The sequence below is a fragment of the Triticum dicoccoides genome, chromosome 1B (genome assembly GCF_002162155.2).
Source record: "Triticum dicoccoides isolate Atlit2015 ecotype Zavitan chromosome 1B, WEW_v2.0, whole genome shotgun sequence".
Taxonomy (NCBI): Eukaryota; Viridiplantae; Streptophyta; class Magnoliopsida; order Poales; family Poaceae; genus Triticum; species Triticum dicoccoides.
The window spans coordinates 691,913,457-691,936,202 of NC_041381.1; the positions used below are offsets into that span (position 1 = coordinate 691,913,457).

The 22,746-nt window shown below is 45.9% G+C and overlaps 1 protein-coding gene across 1 annotated transcript; it reads left to right on the plus strand.

Moving 5' to 3' along the window:
- The first annotated feature begins 4,626 nt into the window (after positions 1-4,626).
- On the plus strand, positions 4,627-6,621 carry LOC119350965 (E3 ubiquitin-protein ligase WAV3-like). The gene has a single exon (XM_037618555.1). The coding sequence runs from the start codon at positions 4,627-4,629 to the stop codon at positions 6,427-6,429; it is 1,803 nt and encodes a 600-aa protein (XP_037474452.1). The 3' UTR covers positions 6,430-6,621.
- The last annotated feature ends 16,125 nt before the right edge of the window (positions 6,622-22,746 follow it).

Sequence of the window (22,746 nt, forward strand, 5' to 3'; positions counted from 1 at the left end):
TGCTGCTTGGGGTGGGAGGGCTGCGGCGGAGGCGGGTGGTCGGAGCGCTGGCGGGAGGCGCGGCCGCCCATGACGGCGGGGGGAGCGGCGGCGGAGGGGGGAGTGGAGTGGGAGGTGTGGTGGTGGGGGAGGGGGAGGAGGCGTCCATGGTTTTGGGTTTTCTGTTCCGTTTTGGTGGGCGTAGGGTCGTCGGGCGGGCAGGCTGCTGTGGTGTGCTGACCCAGTGACCCGTGCCGTGCGGCGTGCGGCGCGTGGGGCCGACGTGTCGGTGGGCGGGCTCGGAGGATAACGATGGAGGGGCCGTTGACGGGTGGACGGACGGGTGGGGCGGTTGCGTGGTGGTTTCTGGTACTAGATTTCCTTCACGCGGAGTTGAGTGGATTGGTTGTACAGTCCAATCCACCACGGTGGCTCCAACCGGGCGGAACGTTCCTCCGGCTGTAGTGCGCGGTGCCTTTCCACGCAAAAACAAAACAAAACATGGTGATAGCAAAGAAAATCCTGATGCTTCCAGCAAACAAGATGGCTGGTTGAAGCAAAATTTCTCGCCGACCGCACCAAAAATTGTGATCCCAGCAAAAGAACTGTGAAAAAAGCTTATGTACTCGCATCCATGAAAATCGTTGGTTCCAGCAAAAATGTTTAATAGTTCTACCAAAAACAATGATTGGTTGAATTAAAAAAAATTGTTGGAGGCCGCATTTGTTGGTTCTAACATTATGTTGTCATGGTTGTAGCACCTCCTATCGCCGATTCCAGCAAAAATGCCTAATGGTTCTAGCAAAAACAATGGCTGGTTGAAGCAAAAAAAAACTGATGGAGGCCGCGGTTGTTGGTTTTAACATTTTGTTGCCATGGTCGTAGCACCTCCTATCGCCGGTTCTAACAAAAGTGCTTAATGGTTCTAGCAAAACCAATAGTTGGTTGAAGCAAAAAAAAAAACTGCTGGAGGGCGTGGTTGTTGGTTCTAACATTTTGCTGCCATGGTTGTAGCACCTCCTATTGTCGGTTCCAGCAAAATTGTCGGCCGGTACCAGCATCCTCGACATCGTCATTGCACGGCACCCAATGGTATGTCCATTTTGCATCATGTTTTCCTATTGATATTTATATTGTTTTTGGGTCATTATTTCACTTAATGATGCAATTCTAATGTCTTTTCTCCTTTGATTTGCAAGATTTACATGGAGAGGGAGATTACCGGCAGCTGGTATTCTGGACCTAAAAGAGCTACACCAGAGATAGTTATTCTACAAAGCTCCAAATGACCAGAAACTTGATGGAGATTTTTTACTTAATATATAAAAAACACTGGAGCAAAGAAATACCAGAGGAGGGCCACCAATTGCCCACTAGGCAACAAGGCGCGGCCACCCCCCCTGGGCGCACCCTGATGCCTTGTGGCGCCCACAGCTGGCCTCTGGTGCTCATCTTCTGCTATATGAAGGGTTTTGACCTAGAAAAAAAAACAGGAGAAAGCTTTCGAGACGAAGCGTTGTCATCTCGAGGTGGAACCCGGGCAGGAGCAATTTTCCTCCCAGACGGAGCGACTCTGCCAGGGATACTTCTCTTCGGGAGGTGGAAATCGAAACCATCGACATCACCAACAATCCTCTCATCATGGGAGAACCAATCTTTATCAACATCTTTACCAGCACTATCTCATCTCAAACCCTAGTTCATCTCTTCTATTCAATCTTTGTCCCAAAACCTCATATTGGTACCCGTGGGTTGCTAACAGTCTTGACTACATCTTATAATTGATGCTAGTTGGTTTATTTGGTGGAAGATTAAATGTTCAGATCTTCAAGCATATTCAATACACCTCTGATATTGAATATGCATATTTGTGAGTAGTTATTTTTGTTCTTGAGGACATGAGAGAAGTCTTGTCATAAGTAATCATGTGATGTTAGTATTCGTTTGATATTTTGATGACATGTATGTTGTTGTTTTCTTTTGGGGTGTCATGTGAACGTCGACTACATGACACTTCACCATACTTGGACATAAGGAAAGACATTGTGGAGTAAAAAATAAATAAGGGAATGGTAGAGTGACAAAAACTTAAACCTTAGTTTATGCGTTATTCCGTAAGGGACCGATTTGAATCCATACGCTTTATGTTTTGGTTAAATTTATGCTAGAGTGACATAATTTATTTTGAATTTGAAAAACATTTTTAATATGATTTTTAATAAGATTTACGAACATTTTAGAATTTGATGAACATTTTTTCATTTGAATGGGCAAGTTTGAATTTGAAAAAATGTTCACCAATTTGAAAAAAATATCACCAATTTGAAAAAATATTCCCGAACTTCAGAAAATGTTTGTGAATTTGAAAAGTAAAAAATGAAAATAGAAAACCAAAAAATAAACAAGGAAAATGGAAACAAATTAAAAGAGAAATGAAAAAAGAGAAGAAAAAACCCGGTTTTGGGAAGGTTCCCCAAAACCGGAAACGGTTAGCTGGACCGGCTCGAACATACACATGGTCAAGTCCAATTAGGGGTGGGGGGGTCGCTAGGCAGCGACCCGCAAGTCAAATATGATCTGCCACCAATAAGTTACGCCTTAAACGCCAAAACAGGAACCAACACCATTGCGAATCAACTTGTGGTTGGATGGTTATAAGGACAGTAATAACCCCAGTCCACTAGGGTTCAAATTCTGCTGCTCGCATTTATCCTGGATTTATTTCAGGATTTTCAGCGATGCGCTTTCATTGCGAGGAGAGGAGATGTCTCCATCGACTACAAGGCGCCTACAGTCATTTCGTAAAATCTCAAGATGATATGTCGGCTCAGTCTCTCGGAGGTGCTCATGGGGTAAGGTGTGCGTGTGTGCGTTATAGAGGTGAGTGTATGTGCGTGTATATGAACGCCTGCATTTGCACTGTGTTAAAAAAAGAAAAAGAACCGGCTACGTTGCGTGAGGTAAGTTCGGCAGGTTGAGTTCAGTAATTATCCTGCCCATGTAGCCCCCTTTCTATTGGTTTGGGGAACAATCTTCAAGTTTCTGGAAGGTTTCTTTTTGGTATTTGTTTGTCTTTTTGTTTTATTCGATATTTGTCCTTCTCCTTTTTGAGTTTGTTTTCTATTTCATTTTTATTTCAATGCTGACATGAAATTTGGTGGATCGGGCGACCTGCTGCCATAAGGCCGCATCATCTCTCCTCAAGGGATCCAATTTTCTGACCATATGTTGATAGTCTCCCTGTTCCCAATGTGTCGGATCAAGCCTTGCTTTGAAATGTCTCGACCCTCGATGATCGACCTCCAAACCTAACTTGAGTGGTTGCCTAAAACCTCCTTCAAAATAGTTTGTGTAGGAAAGTATACACTTTTCAGAATTCTTGCATGGAGAGACTCTTAATGTTTGGAGAATCCTCCATGCCTTTTTGATCAAATATAGTAGGGAAATCCCCTATTGTGAACTTTTCCACTAGAATTAATATGGTTAGGTTCTAGTTACAAAGGTGATAAATGCATGTTATAGATTCTCCATGTCTGCTTGGCTAGAAGGGCCAAGTTAAAAAGTTCGAAGTCCTTAAAGCCCAAACCACCATTACTTTTTGTTTGTGTCATAGCTTCCCGCGAAACCCAATTAGGCTTACGATGTCCATCCTTACTCCACCAGAACTTCCTGCTAATGACATTTTTTTAGAATCTGCTGATGACATTTTTTTATATCTGCTGATGAATAGTATACCTTTTTTTTTAGAAGAAGAAGAACTGCATTTCCTATTTGGCGCCACAGGCGCCAGTTGACGTGCATTTTGTTAACTGGCGCCTGTGGCGTCCGTAAATGTGCCGGCCCATCTAGGCGCCTGTTGACCTTTTTTTTGGAAAATTCTGTAAACTTTTTGAGATTGATGAATTTTTTTGAAAATTGATGAACTTTTTCTAAATTTAATGAACATTTTGTCTTTAAAATGGATGAGATTTTTTTATTTATGAACTTTTTTTTCAGTTCCATGAACTTTTTCTAAAAATACATGAACTTTTTTTCAATTTCTATGAACCTTTTTCAAATTTTATGAACTTTTGCGAAATGGGATGAACTTTTTTTCAATTTGAATGAACTTTTTTTCAAATGGATGAACTTTTTTTTCTTTAAATCTGTAAACCTTTCTTCATTTCATATTTTTATTTTCGCAAAAAAAAAACTAAAAGAAATAGGGCAGCACGCTAGTGGGCCGGCCCTTGCTAGTAGCGCTGCAGGCGCCGGATCGTTAACGGGCGCCTGTAGCGCTGTATAGGAGCTCCCAACCCCTTCTTGCAGGTTGCAGCTGGGCCTTGGGGACGACATGTCACGACTAGTTTTGTCCTCGTTTATTGCGTTTCCATATATCTACATCTACATGCATGGAAAGTTTCTAGAGAAACAAAACATGCATGGAAAGAAAATATTCTCGCCTCGTTTCCGCGCGGGTTACGAAACCTTAGTTTCCGGATGCGGAGTACGTCGAGCACCCCACGTAACCTAACCTAACCGACCCGACCCGCTATATATATGTATGTAGGGCGCGCTGCCTTCATCCAACAGCGAGACAACAACATCGTACGTACTCCGTCCGTCGTGCACCAGATGCGACGACCCAAACCTTCCTCCGCCGCGCGCATGGCGGACGCCGACGCCGACGCCGACGTCTGCGCCATCTGCCTCGGCGCCATGGTCCGCGGCCAGGCCGGCTTCACGGCCGAGTGCTCCCACGCCTTCCACCTCCGCTGCATCTCCGCCAGCGTCGCGCACGGCAACCACGACTGCCCGCTCTGCAAGGCGCCCTGGACCGTCCTCCCCGCCGTCAACGCCCCACTCGCACCGCCATCGTCGTCTTCGTCGTCGTCCCAGCAGCTGGTGCGACGCGCGTACCAGGACGACGAGCCGACCGTCCCGGCACAGGCCGCGGCGGAAAACAACGGCGGATCAGGAGCCGCGGCGGTGGTCCTCAGGACGCACTGCGAGGTCCCGGCCCTGGCCAGGGGCGCGGCCCGCGAGAACTTCGCCGTGCTCGTGCACGCCAAGGCGCCGTCCTCCGAGGCGGCGCGCGCGTCGCTTGACCTGGTGACCGTGCTCGACGTCAGCGGCAGCATGGCCGGCAGCAAGCTGGCTCTGCTCAAGCGGGCCATGGGGTTCGTCATGGACAACCTCGGCCCGGCCGACCGCCTCTCCGTCGTGTCCTTCTCCAACAACGCCAGCCGCCTGATCCGGCTCGCGCGCATGTCCGACGCGGGGAAGGCCGCGGCGAAGCAGGCCGTGGAGTCCCTCTTCACGAACGGCGGCACGAACATCGGCGAGGGCCTACGTGTGGCTGCCGATGTGCTTGACTGCCGACGGCACATGAACGCCGTCGCCAGTATCATGCTTCTCTCCGATGGGCAGGACACGTACAACGGCGCCGACTACATCACCCTGGTGCCACCTTCTCTCAGGGGGTACAACGGCGCGGGAGTCCGGCCTCCGGCGGTTCACACGTTCGGCTTCGGCACGGACCACGACGCCGCGGCCATGCACACCATCGCGGAGGCCACCGGCGGCACGTTTTCCTTCATCCAGAACCAGGCGATCGTCCAGGACGCGTTCGCGCAGTGCATCGGCGGCCTCCTCACGGTCGTCGTGCAGGAGGCGCGCATCGCGGTGACATGCTTGCACCCCGGCGTGCGCGTCCGGGAGGTCAAGTCCGGCCGCTACGACAGCCACGTGGACGCCGATGGCCGTGCTTCCTCGGTGGACGTGGGCGAGCTCTACGCCGACGAGGAGAGGCGCTTCTTGCTACTCATGGACGTGCCAACGGCCGAGGACGCTGAAGAAGTCACCGGCCTGCTCAAGGTGAGCTGCACGTACCAGGATGCGGCGACCGGGCAGGCGGCCACCGTCGACGGAGACGACGCGGTTGTCCAGAGGCCCGTCGAGGCGACCGAGGTGGAGCCGTCCATGGAGGTGGAGCGCGAGCGCCTCCGGGTGGCGGCAACCGAGGACATGGCGGCGGCACGCGAGGCGGCTGATCGCGGAGAACATGCCGAGGGCGGACGGATACTACGAAGGCGGCTGGGGGCTATGAAGGGCTCGGCGCGCGCTCACAAGGACCTCGACTGCGAGGAGCTGGAGGACGAAATGCACGACTTCATCGGTCTCGTGGAAGACAGGCAGCAGTACCAAAAGTTTGGGCACGCGCGCATCCTGTCGGGCATGAGCTCGCACCGGAATCAGCGCGCCGCCACGCTGGGGAAGCCGCCTGGTGGCCGTGGCGGCCGCGGGCGGGGGGCGGCTTACGCGACTCCAGCAATGAAGAAGATGGTGGACAAGTCACGCGAGCAGCGGCAGACCGCAGCGGCGCCGGCACCACAGCCGAAGAGGAAGCATGGCAGAGGGCAGCAGCCAGACTCCAAGAGCGGCACGGGCAAACGTCACAAAAAACATTAAATTGCCGCTGCCATATGAAAATGGGTGAAACATGCTAGTTACTACTACTATTTAGATTTATTTTGTTGCAGGTTAGCTTATATCCTGAGGAGTTAATTCATATTAGTGATATGCCTTTTTTTTCGAACAATATTATGCAACAGTTTTAATACTTGTCAGTTTTTTGTAGTATTGAAAAAAGAATATAGTGCGTTTGAGGCAAATGGTGAAACCAATTTCTTATATACTTTTTTTTATTATATATATGCTTATATGCAGCTGAATGTTCTTGTCCTTGCGTACGCAGTAAATAAGAAGCTAAACATCTTAGAAAGTCCAGCCTATCATTGTACAGACCTACAGTTGGAGATTGGCTGTGTGCCTATGTGTACCTTGGTTCTCCTTGTTCAGTTCAAACTTTTAACTTTGTCGGACAAAAATTACACTTATGCATATGCATGGACTTGCATGGACCATATACTTCGATCAAGTATGTAATTTCTTTAAAATGGAAAAACTAACCACCATCCAAATAACATTCGCCCATGTGGCATGGGTCCAAAATATCCATGCATGCTGCCAGATCACATCACACATGGCTGCATCTAAGGCAGGAAAATAAAGTGCTCGCCTAGCTAGGGAGACTCATTTCTGGGGCCAAATTTCTAGGGGATGAAAATATTCAAATTTACCATAGTAGGGCCAAGAAATAAATAAGGATTTTTTCACAACTAGTTGTACATGCACCACATATTTTGTCTCCCAATTTTAAATGGAGTGAGGCATGATATCATTCGTAACAAGTATGTGGAGTCCTGTTAGAGTTGTGTCGAATATAGTGTACAAGGTAGGTTACTGTTGGACTTGTAGTTGTATCGTGTTTACATAGAATGTGGAGTCGTGTCCTAGTAGGACACTTGTATCCTAGGCCTCTCATATATAACGGAGGTAGACACACGTTGTAACCTATGCCAACATAATAGCACCGGAACGCAGGGGAAGCCGACGGCATGTGCCGGTGTCCAGGGCGACCGGGTGCGGTATTGTAGCAGTGTCATGGGGAGGAGCGCCCATAGTCAGGCCCCGGGGATGTAGCCATATCGGTGAACCTCGTTAACAGATCTCGGTGTCGTGTTCGTGTGATTGCTTGGTCCTCGAATGATCAACGGAGTGCCTCGGACTTATGCTAACAAGTGAAATCATGAGCTAGGTTGTTCGGAGGCCGTGGAAGATTGATCTAGAGGAAGGAAGAAAGCATGGACGGAGTCTGCAGGAAGCAATCCTAATACGGGATATGTCATCGACGAGTTAGGATGCGGGAGCAGATGTATTGATCGTCTTGTAATCTTCGGTGAAGCAATTGGAAGCGAGCAGCAGAATCGGCGAGTTCGACGGTACAAGGCGAAGTACACGAAAATCGGATATCAGGCAGGCTGGCAGCAGTTTTCGGCGACTCGGCAAGATCGAGCAATCGAGATCGGATCGTGGCCGAGTGGCAGCGCTCGGCTCTGCGAGCGGCAGCAGAGGCTTGTGGCCCAGGTAGGGCGCCAGTGGCTGCCAAGGCCGGACTGTGATGGCCCAAGGCCCATAGGGGTGCGGCTGTGCAGGCAGCCCATGGCTGGGGTGGCGGCTGATGACCTGAACGAGGCCGGCTGCTAGCGCGTGGTGGCCAGGCGTTGGATCGCTGAAGATGGGCAATGAGCTGGCAAGGCTTGCACATTTGCACGAGATTTTGTTTTGGACAAAAAGGAGACCGAGTCTCTACATATGACGCGGAGATAGCTAGATAAATCTGTCAAAGTGGAACAAAATTCCATCAAGCCATCGGGAGCAGGGAGCACTACTTGTGTAGAAAATTGGCAAAGCAAGCCAGCATTGGAATTGGTGCAGGGAGCAATCACGTGAAGACCAACGCAACTCTTTTCGATTTGCAGCAGTACGCACGTACTTGGGATCACGGAAAGAAGCTCGGATAATTTTTCACAGGGTTAGTCATACAAAGAACCATGTCGTCATCGGGTTTGAGGTGGAGAAGTTCAACGGAACTGAAAATCTTGGGTTATGACAGACAAGGGTGAAAATTTGTTGGCACGACAGGGATGCTTGAAGGCGTTGCAGGAAGTCAATTTAGCTAGGATGGAGTTGTGATATGATGGATGGAAATTCGCGGAAGACGATTTGGGAGCCTTGAAGCGTGTCATACAGTCGAACGAGTTCGGCTGGGTCGGACTGGTCATTCTGACGGGTCGACGCGAGTCGGTTGGTACAGAAGACGGTGGTGGAATCGGTAACGACGACATAGGTGCGTGATGCTGATGGTGACCGACTTCTGGGGCGTGGAAACACGTGGCGCAGGCCCGAGGGCTTGTGCGGCTTCGACAAGACTATGGCGTGTGGTTGATTCAAGATGGTGCACATGAAAGCTTGAGGTCGACGGGGCGAGAGGGTGGACTGATCATCTACCGTGGAGTCATGTTGAAGGTGGAGCTGGATTGAGGGGCTACGGCGTAAGTCGACAGAGTCGAAGCCTATTCAGCGGGAAAAGCGAGTGACATGCAGTTCGGACTGGAGCCCAGTGGTCTGATGGAAGCGTGAAACTCGTCATCGGTCGACGATGACCGATGGTACTCTGCAGTGGGGGTTGAGTGGTGTGGGTTCACAAACCTTGAGACTTGACCGGGACAGTGGAGGTCGACGCGGTAATAGCGGCGAGGCGTGCGGTATGCACGGGACATGGAGACGGGCCATGGTGGTCATACATGTGGTGAGACAACTGCGAATTTGACTTGGGATGACTACAAGCAATGGTGAAATTCCTTCAAATTTCAGACATGCAGTCAAGAAAGGAGCGGTGATGTTGAGTTCGGGTAACTCTTATGTGTGACCTCCAATATGTGAGTTGTTCACTTTCACGCAGGTCAGTGATCGGTGTGTGATGGCGTTGGACTGATACTCTGAAAGTTGGGAGCGCAAACTAGAGTAATGTGAAACTTAATTTCGAGTGTTGACTGTGGTCAAGAAAAGAAGGGACTACAAGTTGCAGGTGTAGTCACATGGAGTCTTGGAGTAGCAGCGATGCTCGTGGGATAAGCTCAAGTCCAATGTACATGGAAGTTTGACGCATGAACGAACTCAAGGTGGTGGAGAATATTCGCCAAGGTGGAGTTTGTTAGAGTTGTGTCGAATATAGTGTACAAGGTAGGTTACAGTTGGACTTGTAGTTGTATCGTATTTACATAGGATGTGGAGCCCTGTCCTAGTATGACACTTGTGTTCTAGGCCTCTCATATATAGCGGGGGTAGACACACGATGTAACCTATGCCAACATAATAGCACCGGAACGTAGGGGAAACCAACGACATGTGCCGGTGTCCAGGGCGACCGGGTGCGGTATTGTAGCAGTGTCATGGGAAGGAGCGCCCATAGTCAGGCTCCGAGGATGTAGCCATATCGGTGAACCTCGTTAACAAATCTCGGTGTCGTGTTCGTGTGATTGCTTGGTCCTCGGATGATCAACGGAGTGCCTCAGACTTATTCTAACAAGTCCAAAACTATTTGTTAAGTTCTTTGAAAATCAAGTGATTCACACTTTTGGTATGGCGTTATGAAGACCAAGGAATTCTTTTTCCAATTTGGCTCTTTTTCGGTTACGGATGGTTCTCAGATTCAGCTACTGGAAGATACCTGGCTGGGTGTCACCCCACTTATGGTGCAATATCATAGCTTGAACATGATCGTCATACATAATCAGTCATGATCAAACAAGTTTTGGGACCAGAAAACCGATATATTTCATCCATGGGGACCTTTTAGGGGCTCGCCCATCAGCATGAAATGAATCACTCAATTGTCTGGAGGTCATTCAACTATCAAGCAAACCAAACAAGTTTCAGCGGAATTTGCATCAGAACAACTAGTTTTCAGTCAAGTCCTTCTATGATGCATTGGCTCATAGTGATGTTCTGGTCGATAACAAAAAATTGTGGAAGTTCAAAATTCCTCTAAGAGTGCAGATATTCCTTTGCATTTTAACAGAGGGGTCATCTTAGCTAGAGATAATCTGGCACGACGTAATTGACAAGGTAGCAAGAGTTGTGTCTTTTGCCAATTGACAAGTCTATTGAACACTTATTTTTTAGTGTAAGTTTGCTCGTGCAGTGTGGGCCATTGTACAAGTAGCTTCAAATCTATATCCCCAAGTAGTGCCCGTAACATGTTCGGCAATTGGTTGTGGGGTATTGATAGACAATTTTCTGCACATATCTTTGTGGTGGCGGCTGCCTTATGCTGGGCGCTGTGGCTTACCAGGAATGATGTGATTTTTAAGGTTATCCATGCATGTACGCGACGGCTCCATACTTGGTCTATCCTGCAGTGCCTGGAGGACAAAGACCTTTTTATGACGACATCTACATGGCTGGAGCATACGGTCAGGAATGTTTTCTCCCTCCATACATGGTGGCGTAATCTTCGGCTAGGATCTAACCCACCATAGGTTGCATTGATCTATTAGTTGTAATAAGATGTTTATTTTTGGCTGCATTGGACTTGTTGGATGTGTGCATGGTGCTATGTAGAGGTCGGGCATTCTTTGGATGCGGTTGTATTACCTTGATATATCAATTCAATGAAGTCATTTATCAAAAAAAAAAATTCTCTCCCCCTTTTCTCTTCTTGAGTTTTTGAAAAATATGAAATAATTCACCGATGTAGGTTATCCTATATCTTGTTCACCTATATACGCTTATAAAACATATATGACTTTTTTAAGTATACACACATTTTATATTAAAAAACATAGTTCATTTAGTACAAATATACAGATCATCAGACAAACACGATGGAGAGAAATGTCCCAGAGAATATGCAGAAAGATTAATATGGAGCCCGATGCCAAACTAATTGTCAATCACCAACGTCGCTTTAATCCTAAAATGAAGGATGTGGTAAGAACAGAAATGTTAAAGCTTCTGGAGACGGGTATAATTTACTACAGCTGATAGTAGATGGATAAGACCTTTTCATTGCGCTACTGGAGAAAGGTCCTAAGACGACACATGTAGAGGAGACCAATCGACCAAACTGTGTGTGATGCATCAATCGCAAATGGTACTGTAATAAAATCGTCGCCAATAAAATAAACTATGTGTGATTGCTGTCCATCAAGCACGATTCAGATTAGAGTTGCGTTTGCGAATTGTGGCATACAATTGATCCATACAAACTGTTTCCGATGAGCCAAAAAATATAAATGGTTACCCAGATCAAGATGTGTGCGATAGACGACATACGGGTCACTCGTATGAACTATTTACGATGAGCCAAAGTAACACAAACGATTACCAAGGATAAGAAGTTTGTGATAGATGGCATACATGTCACTCAGACGAACTGTTTGCGATGATCTATAAAAACACAAACGATTCGGCTTAACAAGATGTGTGTGATACCCGCAAACAGTTCAGTAATCAGAATTGTGTGGGAAGACTGATAATAAAGCAGACAATTCCTACTAATAAGCTATGTGTTGTGCGCAAAGGCTTGCTGGTAAACAATTGCTAGTGATAAATGAAGCCATCACCAACGAGTTCCATAGTTTAATCTGTTTGTGATGTGATTTGCTAAGTCTGCACAACATCTATGCTGTATCTACTAAACAACAACATATATACTTATAAAACATCATTACATGACCAAAATAACCATCTAATTACATAAGTGACTACAGATAACATTTGCACACCTAAGTAAATAATTACATGCATAATATACTAGGAAAAACGATCATCAATTCATCTACTTCTTGTTGTGACGCTTGCCATTTCTCTGCTTCTGGCTGGACCCCTCGCCTTCTTGGGGAAGGAGGCATTTCCTCATGTCAATGATCCGCTTGTACATCTCGTAGCTTGTGTACGCCTCCTTTGCCGCGTACACGATGTGATATTCGTCCAGTTTCTCCATCCAGGCTGAGTGCCAGGCAAGCTTGTTCTTGTTGCATGCATGTCAGTTATCCAACTGGAGGCCCTATCCATCTCTTGCCTCGATGATTAAGATTGCAATAATCAGACAAGAGCTATGGACGTTTAATGACTACACCTCTTGAATCCCTAGAGATAGGATCCATATTACCATACTAAACCCTTCTGTTACTGGTGTTCAGAATAGTACTTCACGGTCTCCCTGCCCTTGGCCTCTCTGTGGCTCGCTCTCCATGATCTGAGTACCTGCAGGGATAAAGAACACAGACGAGACAAGAGACATCAACGAAACAATTTTATTTTACACATATTAGATGTTAATTCAAAGCAGTTCCATTGATCCTCACAACAAATATAGAGGGTTGCAAGGCTCTTGCCCCAAACCATACCTCACCGAACGACTCACATATGGAGATCGAATCACACGAACAACACATTGAGGAACACATCATGGAGAATGATTGATAGATAATATGTCTTACAATGATTGCCGTGTATGATGCACGATTACAAGTATGGTCTAGTGGAAGAGAAACTATGGTGGTGATGGCGGCTATGGAGATGAAAATGTCGGCGACTAGGGTTGATGGAGATGGATGAGGATGACTCTGTTATGGCTTCGCTCGTGGATGTTCTATTGACATTTCGGCTCCGACCCCTTTATAAAAGTTGTTAGGGTGGACATGAGGCCTCAATTTTCATGCCATACGACTGCTCATGCGAGTGGCCGCCGCTGCATGAAACATTGTCTTTTGCTCTGTGGCTTCTGGTGTGCCTCCTTCTGATTTCTTCTATCTCCTCCTTCACTCCCTTCTATGTTCTAACTTGATTTCGTCCATATTTAGCCCATTTCCTGTGCAAACACAATAAATAGAGGATTTATGAAATCCTATGCATTCATCAGTCATTAGTGACAATATCAAAGCGAATATCTTAGTTTAAACAAAGGGTAGAGGAGTGTACAAATTTCACTCATCAGCGACGACGATGTTGGTAAAGGTAAGTGTGAATCCCATCTAAATTTAGGCCACCGACGCTTAGATATGTGCGGCCGGATCCCACAATCCACCCCGCAGCCTCACCCAACAAACCCGCCTGCACTAACCAATCCACCCTGCTGCGTCCCAAATCCACCTCGCTACCTCCTCCTGATCTTTCGAAATGGCTAGATCTAGCCGCAGTGGTTCGCCACCGCGGAATCGATAACCGAATTCCGTCTCCGACCTTCCATCGCTGCCGCCAAAGCGGAAGTTTGACGGCGTGTGGCAACGCAAGTCGGGGGTGTGGTTCTTTGAGATTAGAGACTGCAACACGGGAAAACGGTACTAGCTCAGGTCGTTCTCGTCGTCGTGGCTGGCGTCTCAGGCATACGACATAAAGGCGATCGGCCTCTATGACTGCCAAGTGAATATTAATTTTCCCTTCGACAGCCGTGATGTCTCGGAGCTATTCGTCGTTGAACCCCATATTTTCTCCCTTCACGAGGTGAGGGACAATCGGCTAGCCTTCTAGCAGATCTAGACCAAGTGGTACAACGAGTCCTACATGGCCGAGCTCCGAGCAAATCACCCGGAGCTTGTTGTCGAGGACCTCCAGGTGTACGAGATCTGCAAGAAACCTGTTGATGGGGCTGGCCCTTCTACCAACCCTGGCTTCGGCGAAGACGACAATGGCGACGAAGGCTCCGGCGACGATGGTGCGGACTGGGACAAGCTCGAGGTCAAGGAAGATTAGTTAGTTATTCTTAGTATGCTAGAAGTAATTATATCGAGTACTTTGAAATCAAGTAGTCCAAACTTATGTTATGCAAAGCATTATGTACTACTTTTGTTTCAAAATGTGTTCGAATAGAATGGTTTCAATTAGTGTTTGAATGGAGTTTTGTGCAAACTAGTTAAAGAGATTTACATTTAAGAGCGTCACTTGTACACAAATGAAATGGTCTCATTTTGCATGGCATAATTTCAATCTAAAGCAGCACTTTTTTTTTTCAATAGAGACAATAAATATTCAAGTTCTTGCAATGAAATAGCACAACAGGGCAACAAGGACACTGATTATGAGCGAAAAAGCGTGGAGCAGCGACGAAGAGCTGAAAGAAACAACTACATATGTGTGAACATACATTCACTATTTGTACTATAGTGGATGAACTACTCGTACGTATTTGTCTAAGTGTAAGATTTATAGTGGAGAGAACAAAAATTCAAATGCTCTCCACTATGAACAATTGTAGCACACAACAACTATCTACATGTTTGACAGTCTGATCTATACTATACATATGTATTTTTTATATAAATGAAATAAATGGTAAATATAAATATATTTTTATTCACAAATACTTATCAATGGCGTTGATAGGACAAGAGAGGCCATACATCAATAATTAAGTAGCGCCGTACATAAAGCCGGAGTACCTTACACATAAGCAACGTCCCGAGCCAACGCCACTATCAATCTACTATTTGCGGCGTTGGGAACCTATGCCGGTGATACTGGCTTGTCACTGATGTCATACTACGGTCGTCTTGCCTCCGCGCTGGTATCGACGTTTCTCGAACTCCTCTACTACGCTTTTTCCTACCAGTGTATGGTACGCCACTAGTAACCCAAATAGTAGTGGCGTTTCTCTTTGATCACATGGAACTAGTAACTTATGTCGGATCTGACAGGTCAAAAATACAAGTGGCATGACTTTTGGAAGGAACACCAACAATTGAGAAACAGTATAACATAGCCACCTACGAGCCCTCTCAGCGACTTGAGATACTAAGCCATTGGATCTTTGCACGAGCGCACTAGATCGATTGGCCGTCTCGCTGGCATCCGGGAGGCATTTTTCACCCGTCACCCCGCTTGCCACGCCTGGCCCATGTCTCTGGGCCGCTGCTCCGGAGACTGACCTGGGCGTTCTCTCTTTAGTCGGGCCGAATAGGGCCGAGTTTATTGGAAGCCGATCCACGCCGTTGGTTTCTTCGTTCGCTTCGGTTCATCTCCTTGCGGCGGCGGCGTTCGTCACGATTCGGCCTCCTCGTTCGGCGGCGCAGGACGTGTGGGCTGCAGCGGCGCATCAACGACGGTGGTGGGTTAGGCAATGGCGTATGGTTGGGGATGGCAGCAACTTTCTCACACTTCACTCTGGCCGGCGGCCGACTGTCCATCTCTCTTGAATCCCAATGCTTCGTGCCTTCTCCCCGGCACAGCGACGGTGGCTGTGTGCGTCGTACTCCCGGCTTCCTCACTTGTGCCAGATGTGTCTTTTGCTGCTGCTCCGTCTGAGGGTTGTATGATTGTATCCGTACCCAATACTTATTGGAGGGGATTTTAATATCCTTAGGTACCAGGAAGAGAAAAATAATGATCGCTTCGACACTCATTGGCCTTTCCTATTCATTGCTGTAATTGATAGTTTGGATCTTCGGGAGGCTTGTATGTCGGGGCGGCAGTTCACTTGGGCTAATAATCGTTCTATGCCGACGTACGAGAAGCTTGATAGGGTACTCATGGATACCGAATGGGAGCTAAAATTTCCTATGGTAACAGTGCGAGCCCTAGAGCGAATCGAGGCATTATCGGATCATGTGCCGATCATTCTTGACTCTAATTCTACGAACCTTCCTACCCGTCGCCCGTTCAAATTTGAATTGGGGTGGATGCATCGGGAAGGTTTTATAGATATAATCAAGAATGTTTGGGAGAGGCCCTCCGTTGGTCATACACCAATTCAGAGATGGAATTTTAAAATAAGGGCCATGAGGCAACATCTCTCTGGATGGGCAAAACACACCAACGGGTTATACAAAAAGGAAAAGCAGCACCTCTGTACCATCATTGATGACCTCGACAAAATTGCAAAGACCCGCACCTTATCTGAACAAGAGATTGAATTGAAAAATCAATCTAATGAGAAGGTTGCCTGTCTTCTATGAGAAGAGGACATCAAATACTACCAGAGGTCCAAAGCTGACTTCATCCTCAGGGGAGATAGCAATACAAGATACTTTCAATTGGTCGCCAATGGTCGCAATAGGAAGAAATGTATTCATTGTCTCCAACAGGATGAGGGGCGGATCGAAGGTCAAGAGGAGCTCAAAAGGTATATCACCAAATACTATAAATCTCTATTCGGAGTGCCGGATGAAGGGAATGTCACCCTTGACGAGACCCGAACAGATGATATTCCACAAGTCACGGCAGAAGAGAACGATATCCTAATGGCACCTTTCTCAGAAGAGGAGGTGAGAGCGGCTATGTTCCAAATGGAACACAATAAAGCTCCAGGCCCTGATGGTTTCCCCGCAGAATTCTATCAGAATTTCTGGGATATCATCAAGAGTGACCTTTTGGAGTTGTTCAATTGTCTTCATGCTGAATTTTGGCGAGATTGTCTTGTTGCCGAAGATTAAGGAGGCCGAACGGATCCAACAGTTCATACCCATATGCCTCCTTAATGTCAGCTTCAAGATTTTCACCAAAGTGGCTACGAATAGGTTAAACACAGTAGTTGATCATGTTGTCCGGCCATCTCAAACGGCGTTCATGCAAGGAAGGAATATACTCGATGGTGTAGTAGTCCTGCATGAGACCGTCCATGAGATGCACCGGAAAAACATGAGTAGAGTGATATTCAAAATTGACTTTGAAAAAGCCTATGACAAGGTTAAATGGTCTTTCCTCCAACAGGCCCTAAGAATGAAAGGTTTCTCAGATAAATGGTGCCAGTGGATCCAAAATTTTGTAACTGGAGGTAGTGTTGCCACCAAAGTCAATGATGAGGTAGGCCATTACTTCCAGACAAAGAAAGGCCTACGGCAGGGTGACTCCGTGTCCCCAATGTTATTTAACATTGTTGCTGACATGTTGGCTATTCTGATTGAACGCGCAAAGCAGGACGGCCAGATTGCGGGAGTAGTGCCACACCTTGTGGATGGTGGCCTCTTTATTTTGCAATACGCCGATGACACAATTCTTTTTATGGAACATGATTTGGACAAGGCTCGAAACCTGAAACTCTTGCTTTCAGCGTTTGAGCAAATGCCGGGTCTCAAAATAAACTTCCATAAAAGTGAATTGTTCTGCTTTGGAGAAGCCTTTGAGGCGGCGACTGATTATGCCGACCTTTTTGGTTGCGCACATGGACAATTCCCGATTAAATATCCGGGAATACCGATTCATTATCGACGCCTCACCATTGCGGAGTGGAAGCATGTAGAGGAGCGTCTAGAGAAACGGTTGAGCAGTTGGAAAGGCAAACTGCTCTTGGTTGGGGGGGGGACGGTTGGTTTTGATTAACTCTGTCCTCACAAATATGGTTCTCTATATGCTTTCTTTCTTTCAACTCCCAAAAGGGGTCTTACAAAGACTGGACTATTTTAGATCTAGATTCTTTTGGCAAGGAGACGATGAAAAGAAAAAATACAGGCTGACCAAATGGAGCGTGGTTTGTAGGCCGAAAGACCAAGATGGCCTTGGAATTCATGACCCGCAGGTCAAGAATGAGGCTCTACTCAGTAAATGGTTATTCAAACTTCTTACTGAGGATGGTGTTTGGCAAACCATACTGCGCAACAAGTATCGAGGCCAAAAGGCGGTGTCCCAGGCATTTTGGAAACCCGGCGACTCGCAATCTTGGGCTGGCCTAATGGCGACAAAGAAACATCTGTTTCGCTTTGGGTCTTTCGCGATAAAGGACAGGTCGGAGATTCGTTTTTGGGAAGACATATGGCTAGGCAATGCCAGTCTCCGAGAACAATATCTAGCCTTATACAACATTGCTCGCGATAAGAATAATACTATTGCGCAGGTGCTCAATTCATCCCCACCGAATATTTCATTCAGACGGGATTTGATTGGCCCCCGACTTGTGTCATGGCATAATCTTTTATTCAGGTTGGATTCGATTAACCTGACAGAAGGCCGTGATGTGTTTCGCTGGAACCTTACTACATCTGGGTCTTTCACTGTAGACTCTATGTACCGTGCGCTCACACATTCTGAAGTACCTGTTAGTAATAACAAGAAAATTTGGAAGTCCAAGATTTCACTAAAAGTGAACATTTTCAGGTGGTATCTTCGTAGGGGAGTTGTGTTAACTAAAGACAACCTCGCACGACACAACTGGAAAGGGAGTAAGAAGTGCTTTTGTACTCATGACGAGACAATCAAACACCTTTTTTTTCAATGCAAGTTTGCACGTTCTACGTGGTCAGTCATCGAAACAGCGTCAAATTTGCATCCACCCTCAAGTGTTGTCAATATTTTTGGTCATTGGTTGGATGGTATTCCAAATAGTTTCAAAACGCTAATAAGGGTGGGAGCGTATGCCTTAATTTGGTCGCTTTGGCTATGTAGAAATGATTTGATTTTCAATGAAAAAAATGCTTCTTCTTTGCAGGTTATTTTCCGGTGTACGCACTCGCTACGTACGTGATCTATTCTACAACGACCGGAGTACCAACCGCTGTTCAAGGCGGTGTGTATGCGATTGGAGCAGATGGCTATGGAGGTTTTTTCCCGGCATGGGTGGCAGCATAACCTTCGGATCGACCCACCACCTCCTTCGACATAGGCATAGTGTCGGTCTATAGGACTCTACTTTTGCCGTTTTGTCGGTTTTTATTTGATGATTTTTTTTGGTCGGACTTTCGGATTTGGCTGTGTGCATCCTAGTTATGCAGAGGCCAGGTGTTACTCATAATGATTTGTATCCACTTGATGCTATATTTTGAATTAATAAAATCGCCCTTTATCGAAAAAAAAAAGAGTCCAAGACCGCCCTCCATACGAAGGCGCTTCTTGGCTAACAACGCCCCCTTACCTACATGGTAGTCTGTTACCAACACTTTCTCCCCATCCTTTCTCTTTCTCTGCGCATGCAAACTCTTTCTTAAATTACGATGGAGCACTGCCTATTTTGATCTTGTGCATCCAAACTCTTTCCTATACTAGGATGGAGCCCTGCCTATTTTGATCTTGCGAGGCAACACGACCTACATAGGTAATCTTTTTAAGTAAATTTAATCAAAATACATTTTAAGTTTTGAACTGTAATATGTAATATGCATAACAACATTGTTATTCACCAAAACTTGGGACGTAATTTGTGTGACACTCAGATCAATTAGAACATATGCTATATCTAACTTTTTTTATGCATGCCAAGCTGATATTTCAGTTTTGGTTGCCCAGACTGGGAATACTGAATTTTGTTGGACAAAAAGAAACATGCAGAGAACTTTAGAAAATGATCCACATGTACCCGGCCTTATGGTTTGTTGAATGATGGATTTGTCCCCCCACGGCTTGATCAAATGCATTCTTGCCAAATCCTTTTCTTTATATTTTCTTACTACAGAAACATCTTACATTTTGGGACAGGGTGAGTACTATCAAAATGACACAATGAGAAACAAACGAGCTTAAAAATAAACAATATATACTTCTACTATGAACAAATTCAACTTTACTTTTTGTATTTTTTTTATAAGTACGTTAATTACAGAATTAGGCGGGCGCGGCAACGCGCGCTATCATGATCTAGTAGTATACTTATTATTGGCATAGAAAAGTGTTGGCACGGCGTGCCTCCTTGGTGGCGTGCTACTAATGTCGATTGCCTATAAGTATTTCTCTACTGGTACAATGATTCGAGAACAGTCCTCATGGAAATTTTACTCTAGCATTTTTTACTTAGTGTATTGATTATTATCCCTTCTGTTTACTTCCACCTAAAATCACACTCTAGAAACCTCTGCCAACTTTAGCACTCTTTGCCATGATATTTAAGGACATTAAATAAACACAAACACATACTTATACATGCAATTGATCTAAGTGTAAGAAATTTATGTGTAAAGATATGATATTTGTTTTCTAACCTGGTCTAAACGTTGTTTAACCAAAAAAATTCAGAGACGATGTCTACAAAATGAAACAACCATGTCTGCAATATGTTTTAGTTTTACTACAAGTGCATTATGCAAGATTGATATTAAAATTATATAAAAAACCTATTATGTATTAAAATTTAGCTACTTTGTTGTGTGGTTAGTTTGGCTAATGTAGTACTCCCTCCATTTTTATATACAAGGCCACAAACTTAAATTACAGGTACCAATGTAAATTTTAATGCTTGCTTTGCAAGTCAGCTTATCTTTTTGGTTACTGTGATAATTAATACACCGAATACATGCAAGGAGTCTGAGTGAAGGAAGTAGCTTACTGTCATTATGACTGCATGCATGCAAGTATTAAATAAGTTGTTAGTGCGAGAAAATATCATTAATTTTGGCTCGATTACTGTTGGTGGCCTTGTATAGATGCAAAATGTATATTTCATAGTGGCCTTGTATAAGTAAATGGAGGGAGTAGAAAAATGTATTACTAGTTAAGATCATATGCACAAAATGAGTTATAACTAAGTACAAATGTTTAGTATAAATCTTTATTAGCAACGAAATGTGCTGACTGGATATGACATTCCAAGAAGGAAGAGGACTCCAAGGACAAGTTGCGCACGGGCGCCAAGAAGGGAGAGGACGCCAAGGGCGAGCTCACTACGGGCGTCAGGGCTAGGCACGATATCTCTCTAGCGGAGGCAGAAGCCTTCTTGCCGCCTCAGCTCGCCTGAGCGCCATCCTCTCTGACGGCGACACCAAGGCCAAGAACGCCAGCGACAGCTACCCCACCAAGGTCTCCATCTACATCCATAATGATTTAATTTGAAGCCTGACCTCTACGACATGAACGAGTTCAAGAAGCTTAAGGGCGTCGACGTCAAGGATACTCAGGCCTTGGAGGAAGCAGCCGCTGCCTTCTACACGGCCTCCCGGGGCTTGAGCATTGACTCGGACAAGCTCACTGGCACGATGCGGAGGCTGAAGCTCTACAATGAGGGCTACAACAAGAGCCACGCTCATGCCTTTCATGGCACGTTCCAGCAAGAGGTCGCCTGTCTCGAAGTGGATATGCGTGTTGAAATTCAAGCCATGGAAAAATCCCTCCGACGTGACCTCGCCCACGGTGACAATCTCGCTGCCATAGAAATACTCTGTACCAAGCGATGTGTTCCCTTGGGTGAAGAGGACCCAGAGTAGGCAGCAGCCTACACTGCTGCAGTCTGCGCTTTTATTGAAGTGCAACAGTCTGAATCTGCCTACATCTTCACTCTCAGGTATGCACTAGTTACTTTGTCCCTGTGCAATCTCATTGTTTAATGATTTGTTAGACTGTTAGATCTCATAGCTGCCTTTGTTCAGGCCCGATAGCTTGGAGCCAATGGAGCAAAGGAGATTTGGAACTGCCAAGCGCTTCTCTAACAGGGTGATGCACAACACCGTAGGACCTGTGGTGAGAGGTTCTACCCTGTCATTCCTCATTTTTGATCTTGCTTATGTTAGTTCCCTTCTCAATGGTTCACTTTATCCTTTGCTGCATTCTAGAGCCGCATAGCTAGGCAAGTGATCCATAGGATATGCAGTTCTTCTTGAAGGGGAAGGCAAGGAAGCCACCGCAGAGGAGATCCTAAAGGTTCTGGAGTTTCCCCCAAGGTTTGTGGAGAAGATCATCAATGCCCAGGCCTTTGAGGATGCCCGTGCCATGGAGAAGATCATCGAGACCCAGGCCTTTGAGTATGCCCGTGCCATGGAGAGGGCTGCCAAGAGGCAGTTCTAGAAGGACCTCGAGGAGGACTTCTACAGGTGGATCAAGTTTGAGGGTACAATGTACGCTGGGGTGGCTCTCCTTAGCAAATGGGAGATGAACATGGAGGAGACACCTAAACATCAGGAGTCGTTCTTTAAATAGTTGTAGGTCTTCCCGTGCCCAGTTTTGCTAGTGCGCCTTAGTAGCTTATTATATTTAGCTAGTGCATCATTTTTTTGTGCCCTTGTGGCTTTTGTTTGACAAAAACATGTGAATGCTTAAGTGAGTTTTGGGATGTAACTGCTGAACTTGAGATGTAATTGAAATGGTCCTTTTGCCTATCTCTCAAGCGTAACTGCTGAACTTGAGATGTAATTGAAATGGTCCTTTTGCCTATCTCTCAAGCGTAACTGCTGAACTTAGTGTTTCTGTTAATGAGCATGTTTAGTGTTGGGATGTCCAAGTCTGGATCTACTGTCTCTTCTACTTCTGGAAATGCAATCTTCTCTTGTGTATTGTTGGATTCACACTATTGTTGTGCACATGCATGGTGTTCGTGTGTGTGTGAAATAATGCTATTGTACGAAGCAAGTGTTAAAATTGAACAAGCATAACATGCAATATTGCACTGAAGATAAATCTCAAGGTTAAGTGTGCATGGTGCTGCTTTTCTTTACAACTTTCATTTTTGTTTCATGTTCCTGAACTTGTTTT